Source organism: Ammodytes marinus (genome assembly GCF_949987685.1).
Source record: "Ammodytes marinus genome assembly, chromosome: 6".
Taxonomy (NCBI): domain Eukaryota; kingdom Metazoa; phylum Chordata; class Actinopteri; order Uranoscopiformes; family Ammodytidae; genus Ammodytes; species Ammodytes marinus.
Window position 1 is genome coordinate 19,980,600 of NC_137235.1, and position 25,583 is coordinate 20,006,182.

General features: G+C 42.4%; 2 protein-coding genes across 2 annotated transcripts; one reads left to right on the top strand and one right to left on the bottom strand.

The window, feature by feature from the left end:
- Positions 1-375: 375 nt before the first annotated feature.
- On the bottom strand, positions 376-25,583 carry vwa10.2 (von Willebrand factor A domain containing 10, tandem duplicate 2; the record flags this gene model as incomplete). The annotated part of the gene is made up of 17 exons (XM_080028825.1): positions 376-822; positions 1,695-2,018; positions 2,501-2,665; positions 17,913-18,022; positions 18,158-18,250; positions 18,365-18,517; positions 18,679-18,814; positions 18,901-19,104; positions 19,225-19,341; positions 19,585-19,697; positions 19,928-20,097; positions 21,178-21,364; positions 21,464-21,622; positions 23,534-23,627; positions 23,734-23,819; positions 24,582-24,789; positions 25,383-25,583. 17 exons carry the CDS (start codon positions 25,581-25,583, stop codon positions 376-378), a joined length of 2,967 nt encoding a protein of 988 aa, XP_079884951.1.
- LOC307252451 (uncharacterized protein) lies at positions 14,586-16,092 on the top strand. The gene is made up of 2 exons (XM_080030120.1): positions 14,586-15,126; positions 15,730-16,092. The coding sequence occupies exons 1-2, from the start codon at positions 14,640-14,642 to the stop codon at positions 16,086-16,088; spliced, it is 846 nt and encodes a 281-aa protein (XP_079886246.1). The 5' UTR covers positions 14,586-14,639; the 3' UTR covers positions 16,089-16,092.

Consider the following 25,583-nt stretch of genomic DNA (forward strand, 5'->3'; position numbering starts at 1 on the left):
CTTACATAATATATATTGTTCTTACTTTGTCTTTGGAATATTGCACACTCACATAGCACATCACTCAGATGAAGATTGATGAACATAAGAACAAGCGAATTGAGAAAATCATTTTTCATGGAATTTTATAGAAGTGGACAGAGCAGGCTGAGAGAATCCACTGTAAGAATATAGCTCACCACAATGAAAAACACAAATCTTCAAATTCAGTATTCACTAAATTTGTCACAGAGATTTGTCTATAATAAAAAAATACGCAGAGAATCATTATCATTAATTAATCAAGCAGTGCTATTTACATTTTAATAGCTGATGAAATACATCAAAAGACTTCCTGGGTGGACACTTGACTTTTGACAGTGGTGATTTCCATTTTTACCTCCATAGGAGAGAAAGCCCAACACTGATCCAGAGACAGTGTGCCATGCTCAAAGAGCTCCCTCCAGTGGACGATGCTGTGATTACTGCGGCTACAGCAGCGGTAGTAACAGGTGCAGCTGTTGTGGCTGCTCTAGCTTGTCCCACACATGTCCCGACGTTGCCTACTTTGTCCACCACAGACAGCTCCACCGTCTGTGAGCAGCAGGAGGCGCTGTAGGTCGCCACAGTAACATTAGCGCTCCCTGCTTCGGCCACAGTGCTGGTATTGAGGGTGCCGTTGCCTTGGCGGAGGGTGACGCTCTCGATGCCAGTCCCGTTGACGCCGTCTGTGAGATTAGCCATGAATTCCCACCGGGAGGAAGCACAGAGCGATGAAGAGGAGGAGGGACAGCTGGTGGATGAACTGACTACCTGGCACACTGGGCTGCTTACGTCTGTCACCTAGAGACATACAATAAGAAGTGGGAAGAGAGATGATCGGGAATGATGATGTGATCAAACAAAGTATCTGTATAAGGGATTGTTATGAAGAACAAGTTAGTTAAGTGAACTTTTACACCAGATCAAATCACAGATATGGGAAATAATTAGCCTCGTATCTCTCCTTTGGTCTAATTTGCATGCAGTAAGCAAACATGATGTGTATTAACAATTGATGTATTATAACTGATTTCACAATTAATATGTTGAAGATGATGCACATACAGTGATGCTTTATCCTGCTTTCTCAACAGGTTTTCCGTGGGTTCCTAAAAGGTGAAGTCAGCAATTCTGGAGAATGCTTGTTGTCAAAACAACTAGTATGTAAATACAGGGTGTGTAAACAAAGGGGCCCACTCTAGCTGGACACCAGATTTTATTTTGAGCACACGCAGTACGGGGGTAGCGGATTATGACAAGATATTCAATGATTTTGACAACAAGCATTCTCCAGAATTGCTGACTCCACCTTTAAAAAAAGCATAAAATCCTATTTGTATATTAGGCCTTAAAATATCTACAAAATGTTTTTTGTTTTGTTTGAGTTAATAAGTTAGAATAACCTGAAATAAACCTGATGACATACCCGATATAAAAAAATAGTAATATTTGTCTGCATTTTAAGTAGAGCTTATTTTTCCACTGGACCAAAAAAAAGTCACGTTTTGTGCAAAACGTTTTCCTAACGCAAAGTAACAGTAACAGGTCTTTAATGTATTTGGCAGTGGCATTTAAACGGTCTTGACAAGTCATACATCTAACTTGCCTTTAACTAGGAAGGAACCCTGTTTAATTTCCACACCCACATACATTACATAACCTTTTTCTCTTACTTTAGCGGCCACGGATACCCTGATGACTGCGTAGTTGATGTCAGTGGTGGCTGCATTTTCAGCCTCAATGGTAAGGGTCACGTCTGTTCCTGATGCAGCACTGGCCGGTATTGTTAAAGTTACAGTGCCATTGGCTTTGCCTCCACTGCCCGCTGCTATGGTGACTGTGCTGGGTGAAGTTGAACCATAGCTGCGGTCATTGTTGGCTCGCACTGTGAACGCCCCGGTTGCAGAATCGTTCACGACTCCGTTGGTGGTTGTGGTGACTGTGAAAGGGACAGAGATGGTGGAGCCTGGCTCTGTGTTGGTGTTGTTGGCTTGGACCTAAAAAGAGAGAGAGGGGGGTAAAGTGGGAACATGGTTATTACATTTTTCTACAATCAGTCAAACCTGTCTTTATATTAACTATTAAATGTGGAGTCAGCGATTCTGGAGAACACATGTTGTCAAAATCACTTTTTGTCACCATTGTCCACAATAAATGATCTTGAATACTATATGAGGGATTGCCAGATTAAATTTTGTGAGAATGAAACCTAGTAGTGACTCTGATGCCTTTCCTCCAGGAGCAACATGAAGTTTTAAAGTGTAACGTCTTAACAGCCATTAGACGAATAATTATGACATTGAGTAGGCCTACACATGTTTACGTAGCCTCAATGGATGATTTAATTATTTTGGTGAACCCCTGGCATCCCCCTGAGGATGGCACTCTCAGCTCGGTCAAACATTGCATTTTTTCCCCAATACTTTAGTTTATAACCAAACTACTAAGACAGAAATGACTATAGGTGATTGGAGCTCACAGTTACAGAGACAGCTGAGGTCTTGATCTGTGTGTTGGCCTGTCTCTGGAAAGCGCTTGGTGTTGATCTGGAGGTAGAGCTGCTGTCCTCTCCTCTCAGGCGAACTACAAAGTCACCAGAAGGGACTCCAGTGAATGTCACAAGGTAATTACCACTTCCCAACGCCTGTGGAGGACAGAAAGACAAAACAACGAAGGCAGTTAAAAAAAAGAAAAATGCGTTTTTGAGATAGATTATCTTTCTCATCAAATAGAAATAATGTTCTTGAGATTTCTATCTCAAAATATTTGTCTCTTTAGCTCTTATACTGTATTTACCCCCTTATAGTTGCCATATTCAAAATCTGAAATGTTATAAGTGTTTATCATATATTTTTCTTCTTTAGCTTTCCTCCAATTTTCATTGATATTTCCTCAGTTCTTTCTTTGAAGAGTTTTCCACATAAAAGTGTAGGCTATTGGACTGAAACATTGGATTGAACCCAGCTAACTTGCTCCTTGTATAGGCTACAATGATCTAGCCCAGTGGTTCTCAATTATTTTCTGTCATGCCCCCCCTAGGGGACAGAATTTTTTTCGCGCCCCCCCCCTAAATTGAAATACTATTGAGAACCTGCTAATATTTATTTATTTATCTGTACAAAATCACTGTATGAGTTTCTGGCACGAGCATTCTGCATACAATCTCCTTATTATCAAATTAGATAACAAAAATTAGCTGAGATAACTTCTGCAGCAAAAAAATTCAAAGTTCAGTTTATTAGCTCAATTTGTAACATTTAAACAAGACTGCTCAGTCTGTGTGAATCTCAGGACAGAGAAACAAGAGCAAATGATTCACTGAGGTTTGCATTTTATTCAAAACATTTTTAAACTGTAACATAGTTAAGGTGGTGTTTTTTTATTATTATAGGCCAATAGGCCTTCTGTGATACGATAACCAATAATTCATTAATGTTACTGTTAGTCTACTTGCTTGATTTCTTTTTAAATAGCCTGATGAAGTTGTACTTTTTTGTCATTATGATTATTTTGAACAAACTAGAAACATACATACTATTCACTTAGTAGCAGGCTACTCACTTATCATTTATAAAACACTATCAAAAACACGACGCTGAAGTTGGCAGCTGATTCGCAGCAGCCGATTCGGCAGTTAAGGAAAAGTTAAGGGATTCTTAAGGAGCGGCGGAGCGACTGATTCTCCGTTGTTTAACCAAGGACGGATTAACATGACCACGGGCCCTGGACACAAACCTGCCATGGACCCCTACCAACACGCAAATACACGCACTAGCACACCGTGCAATCCACAATCACACACATTATAATGCAGCGCGCAGCCTAGAGAGAGAAAGAGAGAGAGAGAGAGAGAGAGAGAGAGAGAGAGAGAGAGAGAGAGAGAGAGAGAGCGAAATACAATTCTATAAAAGCTCTCTGGTGCTGCGCAAGAGAAAGAGACTTTGCGCCTGAGCCTACTAGACAGTTAGATTAGGGCAGAGACACCGAAGATGCGAGCGCTCGCTAAGCGCGCGAGCAGAATTTTTTGCCATTGTAAGATCTCTGCGCCTGCTTTTTGGCCCATCCTTGCCCCCCTCGGAGCCTACACTCAATGTCTGAGCGAAGCAGCGCGTCACCCGGTGAAACGCTGTGTTGGTGTCGTTCACAGTGAGACCGTGCCAGTGTGAGCCGCCGTGCAGACACACTGTGGTTTAAGACTAATTGATCACAGGGTATTCCTGCACGTTAACGGGTGTCGAGGGGACAGGCGGGTGACAGGCTCCGCGATCCGATTGCATGTCCCGAGCCTGGATACCCCAATCCCCAATCTCACTGCCGACTAACTGTAAAGTGACACAGCCGACACAGTTAATATAATCACCACCTAAGCATGGACATCGGTTAAAAAAAGCGATCTCATTCTTATTGTCCTAAGGGCTTTGATGCAATCTATAAAATCTGAACATTACGGAAGCAGTGTTGGTGCGTAAAAGCACGGCGCACTTGGCAAACTCTCCTCACTACAACTGCCACAGCAGAAAAGCCACTGTAGGTCGATCGCTGTGCCGATTCGTGCCCCTGACACGTTGACTCGCACCATAATGAGTCGAGGCTTTGATTTTAGTGCGGGGATGTGGAGCTCTTTGGCCATTTCCCGTGCCTTTTTTTCTCTAGACACATCGTTCTCTCTCCAAGCGCGCACACGCTGGTCCCGGCCGAATATAAGACCCCGAATATAAAACGACCCGACTTTTTACGACCCATTCCCAGGGGAGGAGGGGGGGCGGGAAACCCCCGTCAAATTTTTTTAATTACAAAAAAAAAAAAAAAAAAATCAAGGGCCCCCCTATTGGCCAGGGCCCTGGACATGTGCCCACTTTGCCCATGCGGTAATCCGTCATTGTGTTTAACCTCCTAAATCGCCGCGGTAAAGCCACATTAATTAGTCTAGATTATCTAAGAGAGTCTAACCATTCTTTAAAAACAGTTTACAATTGATGTAACCTTTATTAAGTTTGTTTAAAAGAAAGAGAGGGGAGATTTCACTGCTTTTTTTGCATCTGGACCACATTAGAGCTGGTCCTGATTGAAAACCACTGCACCTAGACTCTTCAAATCTGGACTAGAATATCACAGAGAGGCTATACATTATGGAAAACATAGTTTCTGATTTGTGAAACCTTTTTTCTATTTGTGAAAATGCAATAAAGATAAATTTCAAGTTTTTTTGGGGGGTCTAGACTGCATTAGAACTGGTCCTGATTGAAAACCACTGCACGTAGACTCTTCAAATCTGGACTAGAATATCACAGTGAGGCTATACATTATAGAAAACATAGTTTCTGATTTGTGAAACTTTTTTTCTATTTGTGAAAATGCAAAGAATGAACATTTTAATGGTTTTTATGGGTCTAGGCCACATTAGAACTGGTCCTGATTGAAAACCCTTGCACCTAGACTCTTCAAATCTGGACTAGAATATCACAGTGAGGCAATAGATTATAGAAAACATAGTTTCTGATTTGTGAAACTTTTACCCTATCTGTGAAAATGCAATAAAGGCACATGTCAACGCTTTTTTGGGGTCCAGACCGCATTAGAACTAGTCCTGATTGAAAACCACTGCACCTAGACTCTTCAAATCTGGACTAGATTATCACAGTGAGGCTATAGATTATAGAAAACATAGTTTCTGATTTGTGAAACTTTTTTTCTATTTGTGAAAATGCAAAGAATTAACATTTTAATGGTTTTTAGGGGTATAGGCCACATTAGAACTGGTCCTGATTGAAAACCCTTGCACCTAGACTCTTCAAATCTGGACTAGACTATCACAGTGACGCTATAGATTATAGAAAACCTTGTTTTTGATTTGTGAAACTTTTTTTCTATTTGTGAAAATGAAATAAAGGCACATGTCAACGCTTTTTTGGGGTCTAGACCGCATTAGAACTGGTCCTGATTGAAAACCACTGCACCTAGACTCTTCAAATCTGGACTAGAATATCACAGAGAGGCTATACATTATAGAAAACTTAGTTTCTGATTTGTGAAACTTTTTGTCTATTTGTGAAAATGCAAAGAATGCCCATTTTAATTGTTTTTAGGGGTCTAGGCCGCATTAAAACTGGTCCTGATTGAAAACCACTGCACCTAGACTCTTCAAATCTGGACTAGAATATCACAGTGAGGCTATACATTATAGAAAACATAGTTTCTGATTTGTGAAACTTTTACCCTATCTGTGAAAATGCAATAAAGGCACATGTCAACGCTTTTTTGGGGTCCAGACCGCATTAGAACTGGTCCTGATTGAAAACCACTGCACCTAGACTCTTCAAATCTGGACTAGAATATTACAGTGAGGCTATACATTATAGAAAACATAGTTTCTGATTTGTGAAACTTTTACCCTATCTGTGAAAATGCAATAAAGGCACATGTCAACGCTTTTTTGGGGTCCAGACCGCATTAGAACTGGTCCTGATTGAAAACCACTGCACCTAGACTCTTCAAATCTGGACTAGAATATCACAGTGAGGCTATAGATTATAGAAAACATAGTTTCTGATTTGTGAAACTTTTTTTCTATTTGTTAAAATGCAAAGAATGAACATTTTAATGGTTTTTAGGGGTATAGGCCACATTAGAACTGGTCCTGATTGAAAACCATTGCACTTAGACTCTTCAAATCTGGACTAGAATATCACAGTGAGGCTATAGATTATAGAAAACATAGTTTCTGATTTGTGAAACTTTTTTTCTATTTGTGAAAATGAAATAAAGGCACATGTCAACGCTTTTTTGGGGTCTAGACCGCATTAGAACTGGTCCTGATTGAAAACCACTGCACCTAGACTCTTCAAATCTGGACTAGAATATCACAGTGAGGCTATACATTATAGAAAACATAGTTTCTGATTTGTGAAACTTTTACCTTATCTGTGAAAATGCAATAAAGGCACATGTCAAGGCTTTTTTGGGATTCAGACCGCATTAGAACTGGTCCTGATTGAAAACCACTGCACCTAGACTCTTCAAATCTGGACTAGATTATCACAGTGATGCTATAGATTATAGAACACATAGTTTCTGATTTGTGAAACTTTTTTTCTATTTGTGAAAATGCAATAAAGGCACATGTCAACGCTTTTTTGGGGTCTAGACCGCATTAGAACTGGTCCTGATTGAAAACCACTACACCTAGACTCAACAAGAGAAAGAGCAGGCTGCAGCCTTCACAATCGACAGAGTTGGGCATTTGTTTGGATGCCAAATCAGGAACTCTTTTTTTTGACGTCGGCGAGACAGGCCGCCCTCAGGGCGTGCTTGTCCCAGTTTCGTTTGGGGGCCACAGTGACCTGGAGATTCAGCCTCGACTCTTTGGATTAATGGTAGCCACGGTGCACATCGTGTCCATGGCCCTTCTGAACATGCGCCCAGTGCAGCGTTGCCTCCTGAGCCTGGGACTTTGTCCACAGAGAGATCTGCATGCCAGAGTGTTGGTTTCACGCAGACTGCTCATAGCTCTCCGCTGGTGGGAGGAACCAGCCAATTTAGCACAGGGCAATGCACTGGGGCCGGTGTTGCGTCGCCAGGTGGTGTCCGCCGACGCCTCCCTGGTAGGCTGGGGAGCCGTACACAAGGGTCAAGGCATCAGTGGCCAATGGCACAGACCCTGGTTGACACAGCACATCAATCAGTTGGAATTGCAGGCTATCCATTTAGCTCTTTTGTACTTCCTGCCAGAGCTGGAAAACCGCCATATACTGGTAAGGACAGACAGAACAGCGGCAGCGGCATACATAAACAGGCAGGGGGGCCTGGGTTCCCCGCGCCTTTGCAGATTGGCTCAGATAATATGGGAGTGGGCGTATCCACGATTCAAGTCCCTCAGGGCGATGCACGTCCCGGGTCAGGTGAACCTTGCGGCGGATCGGCTCTCCAGAGGGGGACCCCTCCCCGGAGAATGGAGACTGCATCCGGGGGTCGTGAGCGATATCTGGGAGTGCTTTGGTACAGCCATAGCCGATCTCTTCGCCTCGAGGGAGACAGCTCACTGTCCCCTCTTTTTCTCCATGAAAAGGGGCGATCCTCCCTTGGGCACGGATACCATGGCACACCAGTGGCCACAGGGCCTCCTGTATGCCTTCCCTCCCTTCACCCTCCTTCATACACTTCTACAGAGAGTTCAGGTGGAAGAGGTGAGCCTCATCCTGGTGGCCCCCAACTGGCCCCAGATGATTTGGTTCTCAGCGATTGCACCCCTGCTTCAGGGACACCCGTGAGAGCTCCCGGGTCGGCAGGACTTCCTGTCCCAGGTCCACGGGACTCTTTTTCATCCTTTTCCCCAGGGTCTCCGGCTTTGGGCCTGGCCCCTGAGAGGGCCGGGTTTCTAGCTATGGGGTTGCCCCAGTCTGTGGTTAGCACTCTACAAGGAGCCCGGGCTCCATCAACGAGGGCGGCATACGCTTATCGTTGGGGAGTGTTTCAATCATGGTGCAATTCGAGACAGGTGGATCCCCTCGCCTGCACGGCCCATGACATTCTCCAGTTCCTTCAGGAAATGTTGGAGGTGGGCAAATCTCCCTCGACATTGAGGGGAATAGTGGCAGCCATAAAGGCAGCCCGTATTGGACCTCGGAAGCTGGCAGAAGGCTGTTGCAACCTTATTGCTCAGTTTCTTAGAGGTGCTCGTAGGGTTACTCCACATTGCAGAAGGCCAGCTGTCCCCCCATGGGATTTGGAGGTGGTGCTGTTGGTCTTGCAGAATGAGCCATTCGAGCCCCTGGATACAGCTAGGCTACAATGGCTTTCTCTCAAGACAGCGTTTTTGCTCGCAATTAATATGGGAGAGCTGCATGCTCTTTCAGTGCATGAGGACTGCTGCCGCTTCTTGCCAGGTGGTGCTGGGGTGGTGCTGCGCCCGAACCCTGCATACCACCCTCAAGTCTGTTCTGAGTCCCACGCCGGTCGATCTATTGAGCTGCACCCTTTCCACCCTCCTCAGGAAGGTGAAGCAGGGTGGAGTCACTACTGTGCCCAGTCAGGGCCCTAACAGTGTATCTGCATCGGACACGTGGCCATAGGACAACGGACCAGCTCTTTGTCTGTTACAAGCCCAACAGTCTTGGACAGCCAGTCTCCAAGACCAGGCTTGCCCACTGGGTTGTGGATGCTATCCAGCAGGCATATGAGAGGGCAGGCAAGCCGACCCCAGTAGGGGTGCGGGCGCACTCCACACGGGGCATTGCTACGTCATGGGCCCTATGGCAAGGGGCCCCTCTATCGGAGATTCGTACGGCGGCCTCTTGGTCGACCCTGTCGACTTTTATCCGGTTCTACTGCATGAATGTGGCAGCCAGCACCCCATTCTTGGAGCGAGTGCTGGGCTCAATGCAGCAGGACGGTGTGTGTTTGGGCTAGGCCATCTACCCATTCATGGCTGGCTTTAGCGTCTTGCAGGGCCAGCTTAGCCTTTGTAGCGTCTGGCGCCTTGGCGAGGAGTGTGTACATATGTATAATTGTAAATAGTTCCTTAAACTGGGCACATGGGTGAACACTGGTGGTGGTGACGTGTCATTCGAACTCAACTGCCTTTTTTTATTTAGGCTCCCGCAGGAGCAGCTGGGTCTGCTTGGTTTCCTCGCGGTGTGTCTTACAGAAGTCCCCGTACATATGGAATATGTAGGGTGGAGAGATAGTCTTGACACGATAGAGAACGGTTGGTTACGTTGTAACCCAGGTTCTCTGAGTGGAGAGACTATCTCTCCAGCCAAGATGCCGCTCAGAAACGCGTTCCAATCAAGGTTCAAACCGAAGAGGCCACACATGTGTGTAGCTTATATAGCCATGGCTGGCCAATCATGCGTGGCCGCCACAAGTGATGTGTCTTAAAGAGTATCCACGTCAACTGCCCCTGTGGGGGTCAGTCCCCGTACATATGGAATATGTAGGGTGGAGAGATAGTCTCTCCACTCAGAGAACCTGGGTTACAACGTAACCAACCATTCTCTGCATGTCACTCCCCTCTCTGCCCCATTTCAACTCTGTCTCTACACTGTCAATAAAGCATAAAAATGCCCAAAAAATATCTTTAAAAAATAGAACAAAAAAAAACAAATATAAAGACATCAGCTTCAATCAGGACCAGTTCTAATGCAGTCTGGACCCCAAAAAAAACTTCAAATGTATCTTTATTGCATTTTCACGAATAGAAACAAAGTTTCACAAATCAGAAACTTTGTTTTCTATAATCTATAGCATCACTGTGATAATCTAGTCGAGATTTGAATAGTCTAGGTGCAGTGGTTTTCAATCAGGATCAGTTCTAATGCGGCCAAGACCACTAAAAACGATTAAAATGTGCATTCTTTGCCTTTTCACAAATAGAAAAAAAGTTTCACAAATCAGAAACTATGTTTTCTATAATGTATAGCCTCTCTGTGATATTCTAGTCCAGATTTGAAGAGTCTAGGTGCAGTGGTTTTCAATCAGGACCAGTTCTAATGCGGTCTGGACCCCCAAAAAAAACCTTGAAATGTATCTTTATTGCATTTTCACAAATAGAATAAAAGTTTCACAAATCAGAAACTATGTTTTCCATAATGTATAGCCTCTCTGTGATATTCTAGTCCAGATTTGAAGAGTCTAGGTGCAGTGGTTTTCAATCAGGACCAGTTCTAATGCGGTCTAGACCCCAAAAAAGCGTTGACATGTGCCTTTATTTCATTTTCACAAATAGAAAAAAAGTTTCACAAATCAGAAACTATGTTTTCTATAATGTATAGCCTCTCTGTGATATTCTAGTCCAGATTTGAAGAGTCTAGGTGCAGTGGTTTTCAATCAGGACCAGTTCTAATGCGGTCTAGACCCCAAAAAAGCGTTGACATGTGCCTTTATTTCATTTTCACAAATAGAAAAAAACTTTCACAAATCAGAAACTATGTTTTCTATAATGTATAGCCTCTCTGTGATATTCTAGTCCAGATTTGAAGAGTCTAGGTGCAGTGGTTTTCAATCAGGACCTGTTCTAATGCGGTCTAGACCCCAAAAAAGTGTTGACATGTGCCTTTATTTCATTTTCACAAATAGAAAAAAAGTTTCACAAATCAGAAACTATGTTTTCTATAATCTATAGCTTCACTATAATATTCTAGTCCAGATTTGAAGAGTCTAGGTGCAGTGGTCTTCAATCAGGACCAGTTCTAATGTGGTCTAGACCCCAAAAAAGCGTTGACATGTGCCTTTATTTCATTTTCACAAATAGAAAAAAAGTTTCACAAATCAGAAACTATGTTTTCTATAATGTACAGGTGAAACTCGAAAAATTAGAATATCGTGCAGAAGTTCATTTATTTCAGAAATTCAACTTTAAAGTTGAAAATAATATCTTATACAGACTCATTACATGCAAAGTGAGATATGTGAAGCCTTTATTTTTTATAATTGTGATTATTATGGCTTACAGCTTATGAAAACCCCAAATTCAAAATCTCAGAAAATTAGAATATTACATAAAATCAATAAAAAAATTATTTTAAATACAGAAATGTCGGCCCTCTAGAAAGTATAATCATGCATATGTACTAAGTACTTGGCTTGGGCCCCTTTTGCATGAATTATTGCCCCAATGTGGCATGGCATGGATGCTATCAGTCTGTGGCACTGCTGAGGTGTTATGGAAGCCCAGGTTGCTTTGATAGTGGCCTTCAGCTCGTCTGTATTGTTGGGTCTGGTGTGTATCATCTTCCTCTTGACAATAGTCCATAGTTTCTCTATGGAGTTCAGGTCAGGAGAGTTGTCTGGCCATTCATGCACAGTAATGCCATGGTCAGTCAACCAGTTACCAGTGGTTTATGGTACTGTGGGCAGGTGCCAAGTCTAGCTGGAAATGGAAATTGTCATCACCATAAAGCTTGTCAACAGACAGAAGCATGAAGTGCTCTAAAATCTTCTGGCAGATGGCTGTGGTGACTTTGGACTTGATAACACAGTGGACTAACAGCAGCAGATGACATGATACCTCAAATCATCACTGATCCAAATTAAATGTTGCATTCCATTTGGAAATCAAGGTCCCACAGTCCAGAGGAAGAGTGGAGGGGCACAACATCCAAGGGGCTTGAAGACCAGTGTCAAGTTTCAACAGTCAGTGATGATTTGAGGCACCATGTCATCTGCTGGTGTTGGTCCACTGTTTTATCAAGTCCAAAGTCACCACAGCTGCCTACCAGGAGATTTTAGAGCACTTCATGCTCCTGTCTGTTGACAAGCTTTATGGCGATGCTGAATTACTTTTTCCAGCAAGACTTGACACCTGTCCACAGTGCTAAAACCACAAGTAACTGGATGACTGACCATGGTATTACTGTGTTGATTGGCCAGACAACTCTCCTGTCCTGAACCCAATAGAGAAACTATGGAGTATTGTCAAGAGGAAGATGAGACACACCAGACCCAACACTACAGAAGAGCTGAAGGCCACTATCAAAGCAACCATAACACCTCAGCAGTGCCACAGGCTGATAGCATCCATGCCACGCCGCATTTAGGCAATCATTTGTGCAAAAGGGACCCAAACCAAGTACTTAGTACACATGCATGATTATACTTTCTAGAGGGCCGATATTTCTGTATTTAAAATCCTTTTTTTATTTTATGTACTATTCTAATTTTCTGAGATTTTGAATTTGGGGTTTTCATAAGCTGTAAGCCATAATAATCACAATTATAACAAATAAAGGCTTGCAATATCTCACTTTGAATGTAATGAGTCTATATAATATATTAGTTTCACCATTTAGGTTGAATTTCTGAAATAAATTAACTTTTGCACAATATTCTAATATTTCGAGTTTCACCTGTATAGCCTCTCTGTGATATTCTAGTCCAGATTTGAAGAGTCTAGGTGCAGTGGTTTTCAATCAGGACCAGTTCTAATGCGGTCTAGACCCCAAAAAAGCGTTGACATGTGCCTTTATTTCATTTTCACAAATAAAAAAAAAGTTTCACAAATCAGAAACTATGTTTTCTATAATGTATAGCCTCATTGTGATATTCTAGTCCAGATTTGAAGAGTCTAGGTGCAGTGGTTTTCAATCAGGACCAGTTCTAATGCGGTCTGGACCCTTAAAAACCATTAAAATGTGCATTCTTTGCATTTTCACAAATAGAATAAAAGTTTCACAAATCAGAAACTATGTTTTCTATAATCTATAGCCTCACTGTGATATTCTAGTCCAGATTTGAAGAGTCTAGGTGCAGTGGTTTTCAATCAAGACCAGTTCTAATGCGGTCTGTACCCCAAAAAAGCCTTGACATGTGCCTTTATTTCATTTTCACAAATAGAAAAAAAGTTTCACAAATCAGAAACTATGTTTTCTATAATGTATAGCCTCTCTGTGATATTCTAGTCCAGATTTGAAGAGTCTAGGTGCAGTGGTTTTCATTCAGGACCAGTTCTAATGTGGTCCAGATGCAAAAAAAGCATTGACATGTGCCTTTATTTCATTTTCACAAATAGAAAAAAAGTTTCACAAATCAAAAACTATGTTTTCCATAATCTATAGCCTCACTATGATAATCTAGTCAAGATTTGAAGAGTCTAGGTGCAGTGGTTTTCAATCAGGACCAGTTCTAATGTGGTCCAGATGCAAAAAAAGCAGTGAAATCTCCCCTCTCTTTCTTTTAAACAAACTTAATAAAGGTTCAATCAATTTTAAACTGTTTTTAAAGAATGGTTAGACTCTCTTAGATAATCTAGACTAATTAATGTGGCTTTACTGCGGCGATTTAGGAGGTTAAACAACGGAGAATCAGTCACTTGGCCGCTCCTTAAGAATCCCTTAACTTTTCCTTAACTGCCGAATCGGCTGCTGCGAATCAGCTGCCAACTTCAGCGTCGTATCAAAAACAACATATATTCGGACACATTTTTCTTTCCCTTTCACTTGAGTTAAGTACATTTAATATTTTTAGTGATCTTAAAACCTTTTACAAACCAAGCACAGAAGGGCTTAGTACTTTCATCTAAAGACTAAATCTAAAATTTCTGCCAAAATTAAAACTGCCACCACAGCCTTTTACTCACTACTGCTAATATACGTTCTGCCTACTCCCACAAATTATCTGTCTTATCACTTTTCATACAATGTTGTATATGGAAGGGCATTTATGTTTTGTTTTCTGGTCAGTGTAACATGACTGCATGGTAAAGCAGATGCTAGGATGCACTTTTTCTTAACGTGTTGTGTTGCAGTATAGCAGCAATATTTCTCAATGTGTTGCGTGTGTTTTCAAATTGATGTAGCCTAGATGTTTTCTTAATTTGCTTGTGTTTTGTCTATTTGTTTTCTTAAGTTGCAGTACTGTGAGCTCACAGAGTCACCGTAAAAGCAACACAAAAGTCAATCCTGGACTTGAACTGGGAACACGGACCTATTAAGACTGGAAGGGGCCAGGAAACGACACGTATTTTTTATTTATTTGTGGTCCCTCCCTACATCCGTGTGACGAAAGACGGCGCCGATGACGTATTCATTACGCGACTTGTTTACACAGCAGTGTCTCGAGAGTGGAGTGGAAATGGTGGAAACCCGCCGTCGTGTTTTGTTTTTACAAGGATCCATTTTTGAACAATGGCTTGTGGAAAAAACAACCAACCAAATTGGACAGACTTAGAAATAAGAGAGCTCCTGTCTGTCCGCGCAGAGGAGGAGATTGACAGCCAGCTATCGGGAACTGTGAAAGACGCCGTTGTTTACGAAAGATTAACCAAGATTCTCAATGACCGCGGAATACGAAGGCAGAAGAACCAAATTATCAGTAAACTCAAAAGTCTGCGGAAAAAGTTCCATCAGCTGAACGAAGACGATGGGAGCAGTGGCAGTGGGAAACGGTATTGGTCTTATTTTGATCAATGCGACTACATTTGGGGCAGCAGTCGTTCTACAAAACCCGTTGTTGTGGTGGCCGATGTTAAGGTGGAAGAAGAGGAGACGATCACAAACGTTTCATCACAAAACGGCGAGGTAGACTGCGTGAGAGAGGAAAGCCATGGATGTATTATGATTGAGGAAGCCCCACTGACCGAAGGGGAAGAATCTGCAGCTGAAAATCGACCAGGTTAGTGATTTCTTCAACCTTTTACCACTGTGTTGCCCGTTTGTTCTTCTGAGCCTATTGGTTAAAAATGTTTTATTAACAGTAATTAACGTCGGCACAAAGCCCCCTTTTATCAATAACTCTTACAGCATAGACGTGACAGCCCAATCATTCAAAATAAGCCGCTGTAGCTCAAATCCTCGATGTCCAGAGTTGTTGTTTGGTTGGTTGCTCCATCAACAAAGTAAAACACCTCTCTCTTAGTATTATTCCTGTGCCATGGCCCCAAAACTATCCCGAAAGAAGGGCTTAATGACAGCGGAAGCTACAGCCTTCCCCTGTGCTTCAGTGGGAGCATGCTATCCAGAGCCCTATCGTTATTTAGACCGTTGTTAGAATGTAGTCAAAAAGTATAGTGCTATAATATGAACATAGTATTATAACAGAGGTAGCAAAATGTAATTATTTCACGTGTAATCGTTTTACCAGGAGACTCAATGAGGTAAAAATATATATTATCGGTATGATACCTCTGGCCACTGGGTGGGATCATTGTGCCAGCATGATGCTGGGACTGTGTATGGGTGCCTAATGCTTGTGGTTATTGTGCTCTCTGTTTTCTAGAATCTCCTTATCTGCCCCCCCATAAGAGGAAAAGGTTATCTCAAGCGCAGCACATGGCAGCAGACATGAAACAAATGTTTTCTGAAATGGACAATGACTTTCACAAGAGGGAGAGCGTTCGTCTGCAGGAACAGAGGCAGTATGAGGAGCGGGTGAGGAAGGACGCAAGGGAACATGAACAGAAGCTTTTGCAAATGGAGCTGGAGGCAAGGGACAGACATATGGGCATGTGGATGGAGATGCAGGACTGCCAGAATAATCTGCTGCGAGACCTCATGGACCGCATGCCTCTGCCTACACCACCACGCAGTGTTGATTTTGTTAACGACAACTATGAAGAGATAAAAATTGATTATTAAAAATAAACTGACAAAATGTATGTTGTGTTTTTGTTGACCAGACGGCACCAAAAGGTTAGTAGTCTGCTATCGGACAATAGTAATCCAGAGCCCCTTTTACACAGCCAGTGAAAGCCGGGAATATGCCGGAATTTCGGCCCTCCCCCCTGCAGTATAAATGCGACCGTTGCGGAACGGGGGAAGAAAGGTGCGAGAGATGGTTCCGGGAATTTTACTACCTTGGGGGGGGTAGTAAGATTGCCGACACAATCAGTTCCGCCTCTCTGTATAAATGCGGCCAGCTTGTTGTTGCGGAACAGGGGGTCGTTTGACGTTCCATAGCCTACGTTCTAAACGTGACCATGTTAGCAGTTGAAGGACGTGTGTTTAACATTAATCACGGCGGCCTGATGTCCAGTAAAAATCACCAAATAAAAGGAACAGCGTATAATCTAGCTGGTCATAAGGTCCGCTGCTCAATTCAAACCCCCACGCTTCATTTTGCAGAGTTTATGAGTCTATTTCTGCCCAGGGGAAGTTGTACAATAGGAAAGCTAGGCTAAGCTAGGCTGCGACCGGCTCGCCGCCGCTATTATTATCCTAAATCTGAGCGTATCCACACTTTATTTCTGTCTACAGTAACGTGACTTCACATACTGTGTGTATGTGTATGTCTGATTGGCAGATCTCTGCCCTCACAAAGAGACTCGCTCACAGCCAACCTGTCACACAAACACACACAGACACACAGGTGAAGCAGTGAGCGGAGTGATTTTGTCAGTTTGGATAACAGTCTCAGTGATGTTGGACTCAACGCGTAACGAGATCAACCGGCACATCGTGGGGACAGTAAAATACGGCCCTCTTACTGCAAGCTCCAGCACTTCTGCTCTTAATTCACCGGACAGTGTTGTTGTTGTAAACCAGCTGACCGGCGCGGCTCTAAATCTTTACGTCACACCTGATGCTGTTTACAAGTACCTCTTTCATTCCGGAACGCTGTGTATAAGGGGCTACTGATGCGCCAGAAGGCCGGCGTTGCTCGGTTCTGTGTAAATAACACAGAAGCAAAGCCGGAATATTGGAATGATGTTGTTCAGTCAATATGCCGCAATCTCTGTGTAAAAGGGGCTCAGGATGTCTTCCCTCAATTGTGCATCTAGTCCGTCTGCCAAAATCACAATGCTTGTTTGAGACGAGCTGCCTCTCGTAAGTAGACGAGAGGAGCCAAGTTCAGGTGGGGGAGGGACGTCAAGGAGCTGCCTGAAGTCGTTCAGCTTGGAGTTTATGCGACTTGGTCGTAGAAGTGGCAAGAAAAAAATAAATAAAAAAAATCCAACGTGTTTCTTGCCATTTTACTGGGAATACATTTTATTTCAAACAAGGACAATCTTTTACAAACCAAGCACAGGAGGGCTTAGTATTTGCATCTAAATCTAACACTGCCACCACAGCCCTTTACTCAAAACCAGGCCATTGCTTAAATAAGACATTGTTTCTTAGCAATTTTGCCTGTTTAAATAAAGGTTGATAATGATAATGAATGCTACTACTAATTTCTGAATACTCCGACAAGTTATATGTCCTTCTCATTGCTTTGCATAAAATATTGTATATGCAATGGCGTTTATGGGGGGGGTTTGGTCAGAGAGACATGACTGCATGATAAAGCAGTTGCTAGGATGAATTGTAGACGCGGTTTAGGGGATGGTTTTTAGTATTAAAAAGAGTTGTAGAGTAGCACAGTAAAAACCTTACCAAAAAAAAATTTTTTAAAGCTTTTCTCTGGAAAGTTGTAGGTAAAGTAAACCAGGCACTGCAGATGTAGTTCTTCAAGTGACTTACCTCTAAAGAGCCATTGACTTCTGTTGGCCCACTGCTGTCAAACAGAGAGACCCCTGTGAGGTTCACTGTGTCACTTCCTGTCACAGAGACCAAGAGGCTGGCATTACCACCTGAATGTTGTGGCAAGAGAGAGGAAACTAGATGAATATCAGCACAATTCATGATTATTTAAAGTTCCAGTGTTATATTTGCGGCACTGAAAATTAAAAACTGAAAAGATGAAAGTGAAAATGAAATGGCCTGACCTGAGAGGGGACGTCCCTCCTTGAGACTGAAGTCCCCGTGGGCTCCTTCGTAAGCCTCCACGAGGTTAAAAATAAAGTTCAACGAACTTTGACCTGATATACACACATATACAGAAAACAGATCAGCAAGGCTACCAAATGTAAAAAAAGGACCTGTAAAATTACATTTAGAAAATTCTTGAATTTGAACTCTATCATATTACTGACCTGTGACCTTAACAGAGTAGGGGTTATTAGAGTTAACACTGATCTTCCATGATCCAGTTTGATTGTCATTGTTCAGGCTTAAACGACGCAGGTTTCCGACAGTGGTGAGAGAAGCCAGAGGACCAGTGGATTGACTGGAACTCTGAGATACACCTGGAATATAGGGAAAACAAGTTAACTGTTAACAGAAGAGTTGTCTACCAGCACAAACTAATCAAAAGGTGTTTTTCAATTAGGTTTGGGGTGGGTGTAAGGGGTTCATGGACCAATCAAAACAAGTCTTTCATTTGAGACACAAACGACAGTAACGACACCTGTTGAGCTGGTGAGATTGAAGGTGAGGGACGAGGTGCCTGTGATATAGACGGTTATGTTTCTTAAAGAACCATCAACTGTAAATGTGAAATCATCAGGCCTTCCAGGATTCCTCACTACCTGAAAAACTGACACCTACAGAAAGAAGGAACATAAATTGCGCATTTACATACACATTATGACTGTACTGTCTTGATGATGATACTTATTTGATGTCTCACCACAGCGCTGGCCGATGAATCCTTTATTACAGTTGTAGCCAGAGCGAGGTCTGACTTTGTGGTTTCAATGGCCTGTCCTCCAGAGGCTCGAGCTAGGTCACGATACAGCTGGGCGTCTGATTGGCTCACAGCGCGTGAAGCCACGCCCTGAGAGCTCCTGCGCCGTCGTCGACTGTCCAGGACGTCTGTCAACATGAAAGTGACCTAAAGGTATAAAGGATAGAAACAAAAATACACATGGTACAAGAGGAACTACTGTATACATATCATTTTACCATTTGTATTGACATTGAAACAGGAAAGCTGGTAAAAGAAAGCTCTTACCACAGACTTAGTGCTCTCTATAAGGGCAGTGATGGTGCCTTTCAGAAAGGCATCTTTTGCCGGAGCGTCAGTGAAGACAAAGATCTCAGAGGAGGGTGGAGCAGCAGTCAGGGCAAGCTAGGAATTGTATACAGGCAAGACTTATTCAAAGTTGTCTAAAATAATAATAATCGTTATAATAATAAAACTACTTGACCAACTTTGATTTGAATGAACATTTTTTTCTATGGTCATTTACATTTTGAGATACCCTTTTGGAATTGTTTTTCACGACATGAAGATATTGTTGCTGTGCAAAACCTTGTTGTTTAATTTAAACAATTCTAAATGAATAACATTGGGAAATGCTTTTGCCCACACCAGCAGTCCAGACAAGCACAACTCCGGGATGTCTCCTCCTCCACTTGCAGTCAGCTTGTTAATGGCGGCTTTGAAGACATCTGCATCGGTTGTCATAATCAAAGGTCCAAAACCTGGATGTAATATACACAAACATAACTAGTTACCACCGATCACTTGATTTTAAATTTCACTTTGACTGTTGGCAAAAGTACACACACACACACGCACACGCGCGCGCACACACACACACACACACACACACACACACACACACACACACACACACACACACACACACACACACACACACACAGACAAAATGAGGCCTGTTTTTACAGTCTCAACTAGAAATGGTCTGTACCTGGGTCATTGAACGGCACCAGTATGTAGGCGGAGGGCTCATCCTGGGTTCCCCTCTTACTGTCAATGATTTCAAAGGAAACTCTCTTGGCCTCAGCTATGTCTTCGCTCATACTGCCTGTGGTGTCAATGACAAAACACAGCACGGTCGACTGGGAGAGGCCCATCAACCTTTGGGAACAAAAGAGAGACAAGACATATATTGGTTGCGTTCCGAATCGCATACTTTCTACTATATAGTATGTAGAAAAAAGATTTAGGATGTCCCGATTCTTGTGGCCAGATTTAGGATGGTTAGAATACCCGGATGGTCTACTTCATGCGGCCAAGATTGTTAGTGTTGAAAAGTGCATCCTATTTGGGAGATTCTGACCCACAATCCAGTGCGCACGTGAAGTGACGTAACATCGACGAAGCCTATAGGTCCATGTTATGAAAACAAACGGGGATGCGACGGATATAAAAGCAAGAGGCAAGATCAAGGCGCAATGTTATGATGAAATAAGAGAGAAAAGTATGTCCCAATAGTATGTCTACTGCATCCTAACTAGATTCTTTTTATCGTCGGATGTAGTATGTAGAATAGAAAAAAGAAAGAGTATGCGATTCGGAACGCAACCTTACTTTATCATGCTGTTCGAGGGTAAATCATCTGATTACCATATACACCTGTTCAAATCCAAAGACTACAGAGAACTACCCAATCAAAATACAGGGATTGGGCAAATCGTATACCATTGTCCATTGCTCAACTGCAAGTTTGAGCCAAATTACATTTTAAATTTCAAGAGACAATGTTTTAATAGGATCATGCTTTTGCTGAGGGAGGAAGTTGTAGAAATAATTATTTCAGCCCTTTGCAATATTTCACACACACACACACACACACACACACACACACACACACACACACACACACACACACACACACACACACACACACACACACACACACACACACACACGTCAGAAATAAACAGATATACAAGAGCTAAAGACATGCATGCATTGTGAAGTGGATAGGGTTTGTCCAGTATTTTCCTTAAAGTCACTTCGCTGACCGCCATTACCATAAGGTAACAGACTAAGTTTGCATAAGTATCTGATACAAACCCACCTTATAAATACTGAACTATCCTTTTTAAGATTTGCAAGATCAGATTGAGACATGCTCTTCAACTTTGCACCTCCATGCAAACTACATTGTATAGTAGCCATGTTCCCCTGTTCTGTAGTGCAAGTGTCCCATACCTCAGGAAGTTCTTGTCTCCAACAGCTAATCTGATGTCCTCCAGTAGCTCCACAGTGGCATTTGTAGCCAAATCAGCAGCTTTGTGGTGAAGCGAGCCGTGGCTGGACCCAACATCGTCCTTACTGATGCCCCCCACTGGGTCCTTTTTGCTCGTCTTGTCAAATGATCCACCGTGACTGCACTTACCTTGGAGAAGTGAGAACATGTGTGTTATGCCATGTCCCCATGTGTTCACAAAATCATTATAGTGAAACAACACAGATGTTGATTATTCTTTGAAGCTACCCTCAGGTTTTTCTGAGGAGAAAATGTTGAAGTAGCCTGAAGTGAGAAGCCCCTGCTGCCCCTGCTGCCCCTGCTGCTCCTGCTGCTGCACTAGGTCAGGCAGGAGGTTGTCTGCACAATTCCCATCTGTGCAGTTTCTGCAGGTTGGAGTACTCGGGCCTGCAGCAAATTCAACAACAAATGGCATGGTCACTTCATCTGATAACATGGGATACATGTTAAAAAAATGTATTCAGATTGAAATATAGTCTGTAAACTGGTAATAATGATTACTTAATGATTTATATAGCTGAATTAATTGTGCTTATTGCTGAAATATCGATCATGTTTAAAGGTGGAGTCATTCTGGTGTATGCTTGTTGTCAAAAACCCTTTTTGTCAAAATCACTGAATGTCTCCTCACATTCCGCTACCTGTAGTAAGTGTGAAAATAACTGGGAAATATTAAATGAGATGTTCAATTCGTATTAAAGCCAAAATATAGGCCGATCAGTAGCTTTAGGTAAATCGATAACATTGTTGCAAGCTACATATCATACAGAATCGCTGACTGCACCTTTAAACTGTAGAAATGCCATTTGAATTGGCAGAGCATTGATGAACAATGGACTTTTTTATGAATTTAAAGAACGATTAAAGAAGGCATTGTGAAGCTTTTTAGCCGTTAAGCTTTGCAAGCGTCGGTATACGTTAACAGGCAGGTGACAGAGAAAGTGAGAATGTACCTAGTGTGATTACCAGGGCCGCTGCTACGCTTTTGGGTGCCCTAAGCAGAAATTGTCAGTGATGCCCCCCCACCCCCCCCCCCCCAAAAAAAAACACCCAGAAGCTCGCGTCCACAGGGCGCGAGCGAAATTTTTTTGCCCTTGCAAGATCTCTGCGACTGCTTTTTGGCACATTTGCCAGCATTTACTAACAGAAAGAACAGCTTAACTTGTGAAAAAACTGCCTTTTCAAAGGAATTGAGTGATAGGATCATAGACTGATTATGAGATAATGGGCCCCTGGGCTTACACTCTTAAAGGCCCCCCCACTTGTCCCTATCCAGTCAGGTACACTGAATTTATTACAGCTCTTATACAATTAATGGCAAAAACATATTAAGGAAGTCAGTGTTTCCCACAGGATTTTGGGGTATTGTTGGAGGGACCCTGTACCTTGTTGGGGGGTGGGTGGAATTTTTTTTACCTTTTTAAAGTAAAATGCATCAATCTGGTGCACTTTGTGAGGAAATTTTAGGAACATTATTTTTCAGATTTTTCTTAAACAGGTAGCACTCTTTACTCTGCAACTGTAAAAACAGTAGATTGGTCTGCAGACCCATGTTCTATGATGGAGGGGCCCATTTCAACAGATAAAGGGTGGATATGAACAATTTAGAATTCACACATATAAAGTTTATTTGTGTATGTGTGAGGGGGCCTTCAACCCCCTTAGACAGAGCTACTAATGCTGTTGTTTTTAACTTGCTTTTGTATTTCTCCCCTACTAGTTGAGGGGCCCATGATGATTTCTATCTTGTTACATTATAATGAGTATTTATATTTAGGCTATTCCTTTTTGGACCCTGTTATTGACATCAGTGACTGAGCTCTTTGACTATGCAACATGAAAAGTTACTATCAGTATCTCTGGCTAAGGGCCCCCCTGAGCCCTTGGGCCCCTGGGCCTGTACCCGGTGTGCCTGTGCAGTAATCCACCCCTGGATAGGTTACACAATTAAGAAAAAACAACGATGGGCCTGTTCATAACTAATTTATATATTTTTTGTAATGTAATGATTATCATGAACTTTAAAAAAATATATATATTTTTGGGGGCCCCCGGACCATCTCTTTTTCCTTTTTAATTACAAAAAAAAAAAAAAAAATTATAATTTATTTTTTTGGGGTGCCCCCCCCAGGAACTTGGTGCCCTACGCAGTCTGCGTACTCTGCGTATAGGGAGCGGCGGCCCTGGTGATTACTCACTCAAGCGGAAAAAGTCTGTTTAATCTAGGATTTGTTTTGTGTAAACAAGAGGTTCCACCAAAACCGCACACTCTGACTATTTAAACAGCAGTATCCTAACCTGCCAGGTTCTCAAGAGGTTGGTCTGGTCTGATCAGGTTGCTGTAAGGAGTGGTTTTCCCCAGCTCCACCCAGTTACTGTGGCTGTAGAAGTCCTTCAAAGACAGAATATGAAACGTTATTTATTTGTTTTCATCATGCCTGTCCCCTACACAATGACCCCTCTCCACAAAAATCCGTAACAATAATCGTCAACCTTACCTGTAGGGTGTGACAGGCGCGTCCAAGAGACCACCTCGCTGCAACAAAGTTCTCCAGCCTGACACTGGCCTTCACAGCAGAAACACCTCAACAGCAGAATGGACAACAGAGAGCTCAAACTATGCATTTGCAAGATGGGAAAATACACTCATCCACTCAAAAACTGAATCCCATCATGCAGTGGATACCATAAATATTATAGTGTGCCATTGTCTTTTTGAAATGAAGTAAATTCTCTCTAATTGGTCAAAATTAAGTATATGCTGTCATGTAGGCTTGAGAGAGAGAGAGGGAGAGAGAGAGAGGGAGAGAAATAAAAGAGCAAAATTGGAACAGCAGAAACAGATTGCTCATTCATAGAATATGTTTAAAATGATTGTGTTCACCACCTCTTATCCACATCTGGCAGCTAGCAGAGAATATAGAACAACCATGTGTTGAGGTCACATAAAGTTCAAACCCGAACACTACAATACTTATTTTTGGCATTTAGCACCACCAGCTGGCTAAATGTGTGTTGTGCAGTTTTTACTGTTTAGCAAGGGTTCAGTTTCATTTTCTATTCCTAAAGTTAGGAATACATTTCATTTTCAGTATTTCTGCCATGGTCTTTTGTGGCTGAAGGGTTATTAAAAAAAATGCTTTTTATTTATAATCGAGCCTTTTGGTGCCTGTTTAGAGTTTTTCAAACTTTTTGGTTTTTGTTCGTGAGTCACTGTCCTTTATAAAAAGGCAATAGGACACTTTGTTTGAAACTTCAAAAACAACAAATGAAAACATTTATATGTAATGTGTTTCAGGGATGTTTTCTGTTGGAAAGCAATGTTTGATATGATGATGGGGTATACCTGCTGTGATGACATCCCGTCCTCCCTTGAAAGTCTCATCATCAAAATGGTGCTCCTCACTCAGAGCATAAACAACGTCCACTTTTGCGTTGCTGAAGAAAACATTGGCTATGGACGTTTGGAACAGGACAGATGAGATGAGGGAAGTGGAGCTACAGGTACAGGAACAGGCCCTCTGCACCTTGTCAGCTGACAGGCTGTCATCAATCTGGAGACAAAAGAAAAAGACAGATGACTGCATGTTTTCTTTGCAAATTCAAGGTTTTAAATACAAACTGTCCTCTTGAGTTCCTGCCTTGAGCAGTTTTGCCTTAACCACTGATGACTAGACAGTCTTCAAGATCTCTTATCTATAAAAGAAACTCATATCTCCATCTCCCTGGAGTTCTTTCCTGAGACAGAACAACATGAGAAGTCTGGGCACAGTGGGCAATGTGGGAGCATTTTGAAAAAACAAAACAAAAAATGACCACTGAATATCCATCATAAAGTCTTCAGTTGATGAAAGTGATTTTTTTGTGTGATTTTATTTTCAAAATTCAGCTATCATTCATTTGTTTAGTTATGTTTGGCCATTACAAAATTCATAAAAGGTTGATACTAAATAGCTTCCTTCAGATAGATTGCATGTTTGATGGCCTCAAGACCTGGGGGAAAATCTTTCACACAATTTAGCTTTACGGCCACATAACAAAAGTCCCAATCAGTCTCTCTCACTCTCTCTCTCTCTCTCTCTCTCTCTCTCTCTCTCTCTCTCTCTCTCTCTCTCTCTCTGTGTTGCAACATGGCTTTCAAACTCACAGTCAGCTTGAAGTCCCGTCCCTCAGCGGCAGCCATATCTCTGCACACCTCAGCTGTCTTTCGGAGGATGGCCCTCTGTGTGATGACACGGTGAGTGATGGAATTCCTATCGTAACTGAAGAGTGGCTGGAAGCAGCCAATGAGGCATGGCAGAGTGACGACCACAGCCACTAGGAACATACGCCTCTGTGCGGCAGCCAT